The sequence below is a fragment of the Scleropages formosus genome, chromosome 10, assembly GCF_900964775.1.
Source record: "Scleropages formosus chromosome 10, fSclFor1.1, whole genome shotgun sequence".
In the NCBI taxonomy this organism is placed as follows: Eukaryota; Metazoa; Chordata; class Actinopteri; order Osteoglossiformes; family Osteoglossidae; genus Scleropages; species Scleropages formosus.
Genome location: NC_041815.1, coordinates 18,990,564 through 19,000,533, shown reverse-complemented (window position 1 = coordinate 19,000,533; position 9,970 = coordinate 18,990,564). Strand labels below are relative to the sequence as shown.

The window sequence follows — 9,970 nt, the reverse complement described above, 5'->3', positions numbered from 1 at the left end:
CAAGAGTGGGGAATGTTCTGGGTCGCCAGCAACCGCGCAATACGATACCAACATCGGTGGATAAGGAAGAGGAAGAAGAAGAGGACAAAAGGGCTTCGCTTGAATAATCTTGTTTAATCTAGAATGTCCAGGATGGGTGGGCAGCCACTGGCACTTGGACCCACAGAGGTTTTTTTTTTCCCTTCCTTTACTTTCAGCTGGGAGTTTTTTGTTCCTTTCCTCCGTGGCCAGTAGGCATACTTATAGCTTTGATAAATGCATCGATAATGTATTAGGCTCGATCGTAGTCAACAGGGGAGCTGGGTGGCGCAGTGGGTTTGACCAGGGACAACTGTGTGGCAGGTCTGGGGTTCGAGTGGGGTGCCTTCCTGGGTGTGTCCCCTTCTCCTCAGGGCTGTGCCCCGTGTTGCCGGGTTAGGCTCTGGTTTGCCGTGATCCCGCTTGGCACAAGCAGTTGTAGACATCGTGTGTGTATGAATACTGATTTCAGATTATATGGACAATGTACAGGCAATATAATTGCCACAGTATCTGGTCACTTCAGTTTTGTTGTTTCTTTCTTACTACATATTTTGTTGCAAGTATGAAGAAAGCCGTGTACCTGAAGAAAAATGACACAAGATTATCTGCAGACGTGACCGTCCAAAATATAAACACACAAAAATGCAAGTGGCGCAGCTGTAGAAACAGAGATGTAGAATAGAGATGTTGCGTAGAAAAGAAGTCTGAACGAAGGATGCGGAATGCGGATTTTCCAAACAGTACGAACAATTGTAAAACATAAAAAAGTAGGAACACATTTAGGAAACGGAGTGGAACAGAAAGACAGAATCCTGCGGACAGTGTGAAAAAATAGGGCCTAAAACAGACTCCGTGCTTAATGTTCTCGCTAGGCATTGAAGTGCTAACAAATTCTCTGTTTGCAGTCCCAGCGTAGCCATGTGAAAGAACAATACCTTCGGGGGAATGTCTTCTTGCAAGCTCTCGTGAGGAAATGGAAAGTGCTGGGACAATGTGAATGGCATATGCACTTTGGGGTGTAAGAAGAAGGGAAATTACGAACATGGAATTGTCTGTTAAGTGACCACATAAGTGAATGTGGCGGACATGAAGGAGGCAGTGAGTAATGTGTACCTAGGCTAGAACAAACATGAGGGTGAAGTAGGCAGCATTCAGCGCCAATTCTTTTCACTTGTGCTGGGGGCTGGGCAGATGTTCGTTCTCTCTCTCTCTCTCTCTCTCTCTCTCTCTCTCTCTCTCTCTCTCTCTCTCTCTCTCTCTCTCTCTCTCTCTCTCTCTCTCTCTCTCTCTCTCTCTCTCTCTCTCTCTCTCTCTCTCTCTCTCTCTCTCTCTCTCTCTCTCTCTCTCTCTCTCTCTCTCTCAGTCCATTCATAGCCACGCATTGACGCCGCCTATCCACACACTCCGTCTGCGCTCCGAGCACCTAAGCGCTTTAGCGGCCCCGGTGCGGCACGAGGCTCCGCGTGCAGCGCTTCTCCCGAGAGCAGGTCACGAGCCGGCGGCCTCGGCGCTTCTGAGCTCCAAAACCCGCCGCGCGACTCGCTCTTTTACTTTTAGTAAAACAGGCAAGTCTCCCATTCACTTCTTTCCGAGGTTTTTATTTTTTAGTGTTGCTGGTCGTTTTTTTTTTTTTTTTCTTTGCTTAATCTGCTAGTTTATAATTCATTTAATCTCCTTTAGGCTGCATTTCATTTTTTTTCCCTACAGCTGTGCAAATCTGTCGACTGACAAAATTTTAAAAATACTCATTTACTGAGAAGTACACAGCATGGGGGCCTGTTGAAACCGTGTTATCAACTTTTTTTTTTTTTTTTTAAAAATCTGCTTGTGTTAGAAACAATTTACAAGTTCCGACCGTAGAACAGAACCACACCTTTTCGGGAAATGAGGTGTTTTGGCAGTAACACGGTGACGGTTTGTGTGCTGAAGTGAGAAACGTATCGGGAATTTCAACTCGCGTCATCTCCGTAAATTACTTCCAAATAATGTTATTTATAAGTGTTTTCATTTGCATGATGATATGTGAAGAGACGAGTGTGAATTCCGAATGATAATTTATGAATATAAATGTAGAAAAAGTAAACGCTGGTGGCATACAATCAATGATCTTAACACATGATGATTAGGGAAATTCGTGTCCGGTCCTCGGAAAAACACCCGAGAGGAGAGGAGCGGAGCGGAGAAGTGCCGCGGCTGGTGAGTGAAAAGGCCGGGCGAGGTGAGTGTAGACGAGGGCGGACGCTGGGCTCCAAACAGCACCGTTACGTTTAGCGGTAACTCGGCGACAAATAGGATGATCTCCGAGACTAACTGCGTTACATAAGATAAGGGATGTTCCCGGAAAATCGGCCACCGACTGGTTGGAGCCACTTAACAAGGGTCGGACCGATGAACTCTGGACTGGTACGACTTTTCAAAAACGCCACCGGCGAAGACGCGGAGCTCCGGGGCTCAAACACTTGTTGTGGGGCTTATAAGCCGGGATGAGGGAGGCGGGAGCCGGGCCGCAGTGCTTGGGTTTGGGGGGGGGGAACGTGCCGAACGCTTTCATGGTTCATTTGGGCTGGAAATACGAGTCTGCATTTATGGTTTACGGTTTTGATTTAATTACTTAGCTTTATTGTTCTCGTTCATGTCGAACGGAGCAGCCACTATTTTGTCTAGAGACCAAAGACAGATTCCACGTGGAAAGAAAGTTGTGCGTTCGGCAGACAGGCGACGTCAATGAGCTGTTTTTCCCTTCTGTCTGTCTTTGTTTTTAAAACTTAATTGTTACTGCGGAAAAGGCTGGGATTGAGTGAGAAAACAATAAAATAAAGCCCACATGTGACGCGGGCTCAACGTTTTATAGGTGGGTCGTGGCAAAGCTAGAAGCATTTGCAAATAAAGTCGGGCATGAAAGGCCATTTATGTAATGCAATTTATTTCAGTGGGTAAAATCGCAAATATTAGAGGTTGCTGTAGTCTAAAAGAGACTTTAATGGCTCTGGGAGAAGTCAGATGTTTTGTCAGAGAAGCAGATGTCTGTTTGTGGAGTTTTGGAGAAAGCTACCTGTTGCAATAGTGATTTTTTATAATAATAATAAAAAAAACGCGACTAAACACCACCACCACGTCATTTCTCATTTGTATAGTCGGGATACTGGGGGAATTTTAAAATACGCACTTAAATAACAAAAATCAGTCGGGATCCTCAAGTATGTGTAACCCATTAAGAAGTGCGTGGCACTGAAACAGCCCGTTAAAGGCTCACGGAAAAACGAGCGCTTTCTGTACGCAAAATATTCAAAAAGCAGATGTTCACGTTGCAGCTTGTGACGCAATCGATCAAAACTGCGAGCCGCGGTTCGCGTGTCACTTTGATTTAATTCCTCCTGTGAGAGCATTAGTGGGTAAGTCAGTTGCCATAAATAGGTTCCCCTGAGGAATAACAGAGCCTTTCAATGAGGAAGAGAGCAAGCGGGGATTAAAGGGGCATCCGGCACAATGACAGCCATACAGGGCTTCTTTCAACTCCACGTGAACAGCAGCGCTGCCCGCTCGAGCCGGAGAGACGCCGATAAACAGAGTGACCGACAGCGAAGGCAATTCCGAATTCGTTTGCCAGACGAGTTTGAGAAGTTTTGGGATTGCACTGCTGTCACGTTATAAAACACTGGTCCCTTCATTTTCCTCCATTTAACAATCTCATGGCTGAGCATTAAATTGCAAACAGATGAACATCAATCAATGTTCATCAGGGGGAAAAAAAACGAAATTAGCCTAGGTACAAGTCTTTAATATGTCTGGCAGAACTTATTTCACAGTAAGCTTCATATGCTTTGCAGTTAATGATATGCAGGAGGGTGGCTGTAACGTAGTGGTTAGAGTGGTTGCCTTTGGCCCCGAAAGTCGCAAGTTCGAGCCACACCTGTGTGGCTGTAATACCCTTGAGCAAGGTCCGTCTGAACCACTCACCCCATACAGGACAGGGGGAACTGGAGCCTCACACGGCGTAAGGCCAGAGGGGACACACCCAGAATAGGACACCAGTCCGTCATAAAGCACCCCAAGCGGGACTCAAACCCACTGCATCCCCTACCCTTGAGCAAGGTACTTCCCCCAAATTGCTCCAGTAAAATTACCCAGCTGTATAAAGGGGTAAGTAATAGTAACCTCAACACTCACTGTAAGTTGCTTTGGAGAAAAGCATCAGCTAAATGTAACAGGCGTTCCCAGACAATTATGATTTATTTGCATTTTGTTTGTCTTTATTACATTTGATTCTTTAGTGCACTTGCTCCTCACGCCATGAACAGTAAAGCTATTTTTTGAAAATTTAAAATTTGCAATACTACACAAATACTGCTCACTCTGAGTATGTGAAGCGTTGGCCCAAAACCTGAATACATTCTTCACGTTTCAACGCGAGTCTTCACATTTGCGGAGGGAACACAAGCTGTATTTACCGGCTCGGCCGATAGATGTCAGTAAAACGCACCCAAAGAGAATCGTAGGGTCGCTTACAGCTCGTGTCTGCAGCGCTCCGATCTCTTGGGGATTGTCATAGATCCAGAATAAAACGCATCCGGTTACCATGGAGGCCGCAGTTGGGCTGATAAACAAAGCTGACAGTGACATAAAGATGAGGAGTATTGCACAGAAATCGGCCAACGACTGGGGTTAAAGTAGTCCGTAGAAAGTTTTATAGAGTATTTTTGTGTGTTTATGTTTGAGGTTAGGGTTCGCTGCGAGCACACATTTTAAAAGCCGTTACTGGCAATGGGTGGATGAGTGATACTGTGAGGCAGGGGACGGCATAGTGATTAGAAACATCACGGCTGAAGGACCTGGGTTCAAAATGCCTCTTCTGCTGTAGAACCTCCGATGAAGGTATTTACCCCAGAAGCGATGCAGTATAATCGCCTAACGTTGTAAACTGCTTAGAACAAAGGTATTGTATAATAATAATAGTGACTTAGTGGTAACAGTGACATAACGTAATTTTGAAACAGGATTTACAAACTGAAGCTTTACTAGACTGCCCCTGCAAAACTGAAACATTTCCGAAAATGGCGCCGAATGATGCTTAAATAAGGAAAATCTGAGCTCCTGAAATATTTAATAAAATGACAAATTAAGTTTTGTACATAATTTTAATAGATGCTGCTGATAGTTTCCAGCTGTTCGGAAATGTACATCAGTCGACACTGGTGCTTTTAATGTCACAAATACAGGGTTGGGGTTTTCTGATGGACTGAAGTATGGAGTTTATTTACGGTACCTATAATAAGATATCAAAGTAAACACAAAAACAAGGAAAGGGATTGTAAGAGACGAAGCAGGAGACGAGAGGTGCAGTTGCCTGATGATGAAGGCTTTTATTTGCCCTTAGAATGGGGAGAAGGAAGAGGATGGAAAAGGGGGACCAGGGATCAGGTAGGATGAGGTTTCGTGCGGGTCAGGAGGGCTGGGAGAGTTGTCTCTGGGATCGGGTTCGAGCTCGGGTTCGTCTCTCTCGTTCTCCTCCTCAGTCTCTTCTCTCTACTGCTGGGCACCGGGGAAGAAATAGGGAGTGTAATCAGCCCCAGCTATGGCTACTTTGCCACCGTCTCTGCCCCCTCCCCGGGCCGCCTCGGCGTGCTACAGGGAACACGGTGTACTAGGAAATACAGGGCACAGCAAACTTGAAAAGTCAGGTAAACAGAAGCACAGATTCTGTGGTTACCATCTCAGTCAACTGGTGGACTCCTGTCATTGATTTGGAGCCTGTCTCCTGAGGTCTGTGACACAACATCTTTTCTGTACATTTACATCTATCACTTTGACATAATACTTGAGGTGTACAAAAATGCATTTCACTGCAGACAAAGAGGTTTAGATGTAGACACATGACCAAAGTGATACTATTGTTGTCGGAGGTATACATTACACAAGAAGCTGAAAATAGTGCCAAGCAAAATAGGAAATATGAATATGTTTACGACATGCTGTGATGCAAATTTACACACATTTATGTAGCTCTTAAGAGGTCAGGAGACAAGTGGGTCAGAAAGATATTTTTTGAGGCCCTATAAGCTGAAGTAGTGGTATTAAATGAAACTCCTTGTAAAGTCAAATCTCTTAACTCAAATGGATGTATGTTGGTGTGACTGTAAGGGCAACAACATTAGGTCACATGGTAATATTACGGTTAATTTGAGGAGCAGCATTTTGCTGTTTCTCTCAAAGGACCAAGCAACTGAAGCTTTTTTTCTTTTTTTTTTTTTAAAAGACTACATGACTACCTAAGTATTTTTAAGACTTGTAATTACTTAGCAAATCATACTGAACCTATGGCATTACTGCAGAGGATTTTGGTATGTGTAACCTGTATGGTATTGAATTTTTTTCTTCTTCTTCCATAGGGCTCAAGAACAAGTGTTGAAAAACTACATACATACTAACCCTGATTTCCAACCAAAAGAGAAGAACAGGTTTAAAACAGCTCTTAAAAAGTGCTAGGGAAATTCTGCAGCAGTTGTTTTTGAAGGACATCTTCCATTAAAGTGGTGCCTTCATGAGCTCTGAAGGTCAAAGTATTTTGTTCTCGACAACACATGCCTGCCCGGTAGTTAAGAGGCTTACCTGCAGGTTAGGCAAGTGATAGAAAAGAGACGGTAAGAAGTCTTTTTCTCAGCGCTATCTTTGTTTGCACCGGTATTTGTTTTAAGGAGAGGAATTCAAAGCCCAGCCAATGCTCGGGTTGACTGTAGGATAACCCCTCCCCTCAAGAGAGACGGCAGCGACACAAACGCCTGAATCACTGAATTCTGGGTAACAACATGCCTGCCAAGACACCCATGTACCTGAAGACCTCCACTCCCAAGAGGGGCAAGAAGCTGAAGCTGCGTGATGTTCTGTCAAGTGACATGATAAGTCCCCCACTGGGGGATTTTCGCCACAGTGCCCATGTGGGACCAGAGGGCGAAGGAGATATGTTTGGGGATGTGGGCTTCCTGCAGGGCAAGCTAGACATGCTGCCAGCACTGAAGCGGCCCCACTCCCGGTCCCACAGCATAGAGCGAAAGTTGGATGAGGCTTTTCCTGTAGACGGCAAGACCGTTCACCACCAGTACCATCACAGGCATCCTCACTCCAGCGCAACCCTTCTGAAGAGTACCATTTCCATGCCAGTTTTTGTGGCTCCTGAGCAGGCTCCGCCCAAGCCCCCACGCTTGCACCTTGAAGACAGCCCTCCACTTTCCCAGCAACAGCCACAACAGCAACATCAGCCACAGCAGCAACAGCGTTCCATGTCTGTCTCTGAGGAGAGTGGGCAGCGGGGAGGCTGCCACGAAGAGCCTTGCCGTGACTTCAGCTACTCTATGTCCATCCCTGTTTTCAGGCACCTGGTGCCATCGACTGGTTCCTTCTCGGAGGCCTCTTCTGAGGACTCCATGCTGGATGGCTGCTTGCCCCTGGATCCCCACCGGGGACTCAGCCTGGACTCTGATGCTGGGCTGAGTAATGAAGACCTGCACAGTGAGCGTAGCGAGTCACCAGGTGTCTCCAACTCGGAATCCCTTGTGGGCCTAGATATAGATTTAGGTCCTTCCATCCTGGAGGATGTGCTCAGAATCATGGACCGTTACAAAACTCCAGAGGAGGGCTGTGAACTGTGAGATGGTGGGGAGAATAGCGTAGGCTGCAGTGATGAGTCAATGTTTGCCACCGTATTTATTTAAACTGAATTAGTGTACAAAATTTAAAAACTACAGATTTATTTTTGGAACAGTCCTTATATCAGTTCTTAGTTTTCCAGATCTTTATTTTTTTAGTCAAGACATATACTGAAAATGTAACTACTTCTTGATCTATTCTCAAGCATTGTAACATTCCAGTGATGTAAAGCACCATGATTTCAACTAACTTAAGTTCAACATGATGGCACAAAGGTTTTCCAAGTGGACCCTAAGACTGTACTGTTTTTTTTTTTTTCTTAAAGCAAACTTGTAAGAATATGGACCACTTCTAATTAAAACAGAAACGCTGTAAATATTGTATGTAACTGCTATTGTAGATTTGTATCATTAATTACTACAGAAAAAAACAATAATCAGATACTTATTTACAGTACCATAACAGGCTTGCCATGTAGTGGTTAAAGGGTATGATAAAGTATTGAGTGCAAGTTACCATATGAACAAGACTGAATAAGTAGTAAAACTGATATACAATAACACCAGATAAGCTGTTTTTTGCATTTGCTTATATATTTATATCTGAGGAGTAGTAAACCTTTTCAAAACTTCACAACACTCTTAATTTTTATATGGTATAAAATTTATTAATGTTTAAATTGCTGCTGATTCCAAAATGCCAAAAGTTGGCAGCAAATAAGGACAGAAAATATTTGTTGATTGATGACATTAACATTTGGACCTAAAACAATAGTGGAACAAAGCAAGAAATGCTAGAAGATCTGCTTAGAGCTCGTGCTTTTTCTCAAAGTCTAGCATAAAATCAGTAATTTGGCTTTATTTCCGTATTGTTACATAAAATATTTAATTTGTACAACAGAAAGCAAAACCATTTCTAATGGTCAGATGATGAAGATTGCTCGCCAGAATTGTCTCGTCTCGTCTCTTCTGTTTTCTAAACTTGAATGACAAATATTCACATCGGAAGGAAATGAATCACTTCAAGGTATTCTTCACTGACATGGTATGTATTGTATGGCTGATAAAAGACTACTATTTATGGTCCTATTTTTACATTTAGCAACATACGCCTGAGAAAATAATGTAATAATGCAGTACACAAACAATTAGCAATTTTTGAGAAAAAGTGTCTGTAGTAAACAGGAATGATCCACTTTTGCTGTATAAATTAAAACATTTTATCATGTTGTAATTGAAATACTGCAATAAAAAATAAAACGTGAAAACTATGTACTTTTTCCTTGAAATTCAGATATTGTCCTCCATACTTGGCTGGCTCGAAATAGCATGAATATGAAAAAAAGAAACATTAACAGACAACACGCAATAGTGAAACTAACGCAAAGTTCTGCTGAAGAACTTTCAAAGCCACTTAAGTTGGCATCAGCAATCTTGACTTTCAAAAACTGGATTAAAACATACTTGTCTATATAAAGAACAGGGGGTATAGTGGGCTTCACGGTTAGATTACTGACATGTGCTTAAATGAAGGAATTTAAATGACACCATTTAAGGTGGCCAATCCATGAAAACATGATTTTGCAAATGCAGACAGGAGTGCGAGTGGTACTTCATGTTAATCAGTGGGAGAATATCTGCAGGCTAATGGCTTTATAATTTTGTTTCCTTACCAACAATTGTGCTTTACATTTATTTATTTAGCAAACACTTTTCTCCACAGCAACTCTATGTAGTGTTATCAGCCCACACACCTTATTCACCGTGGTGACTTACACTGCTAGATACACTACTTACAGTGGGTCATTCATCCATACATCAGTGGAACACACTCTCTCTGTCACTCACACACTATGGGGGAACCTGAACAGCATGTCTTTGGACTGTGGGCGGAAACCAGAGCACCCGGAGGAAACCTACGCACACACAGGGAGAACATGCAAACTCCACACAGAGTGAGAGGGGATCAAACCCACGTCCTCGCACACCTCCTAGGGGGATGTGAGACAGCAGCGCTATTCTCTGTGCCACTGTACCGCTTAGATACACAAAACAAAGTCCTTAATAAAAACACTAACAGTCAGTGAGAAAATAATTCATTGTAGGAAACTAGAAATGCGGGTGTAAATCTATCTATATAAAAAAATACAGACTACGAAGGGAAATCGATTTGATTAACATAATACGATTTTTATAATGGTTTTCCCTGCAACCCCTTCATAATTTAGCTTCACCGGCTTTTAATATTGATATTTTTAAATACAGTACAGTGCCTGGCGCGGAGGTGTTCTGGCATTCAAATCCTTTCG

General features: G+C 43.3%; 1 protein-coding gene across 3 annotated transcripts; it reads left to right on the top strand.

The window, feature by feature from the left end:
• Window positions 1-2,186: 2,186 nt before the first annotated feature.
• On the top strand, window positions 2,187-8,868 carry LOC108928627 (cdc42 effector protein 2). Of its 3 annotated transcripts, none has more exons than XM_018742640.2 (2): window positions 2,187-2,424; window positions 6,408-8,868. In XM_018742640.2, the coding sequence occupies exon 2, from the start codon at window positions 6,825-6,827 to the stop codon at window positions 7,662-7,664; it is 840 nt and encodes a 279-aa protein (XP_018598156.1). In that variant the 5' UTR covers window positions 2,187-2,424; window positions 6,408-6,824; the 3' UTR covers window positions 7,665-8,868. The 3 variants fall into 3 exon arrangements, with proteins under 3 accessions (XP_018598156.1, XP_018598157.1, XP_018598158.1); XM_018742641.2 differs by having other exon boundaries at window positions 2,194-2,217; XM_018742642.2 differs by having other exon boundaries at window positions 2,217-2,239.
• Window positions 8,869-9,970: the final 1,102 nt, after the last annotated feature.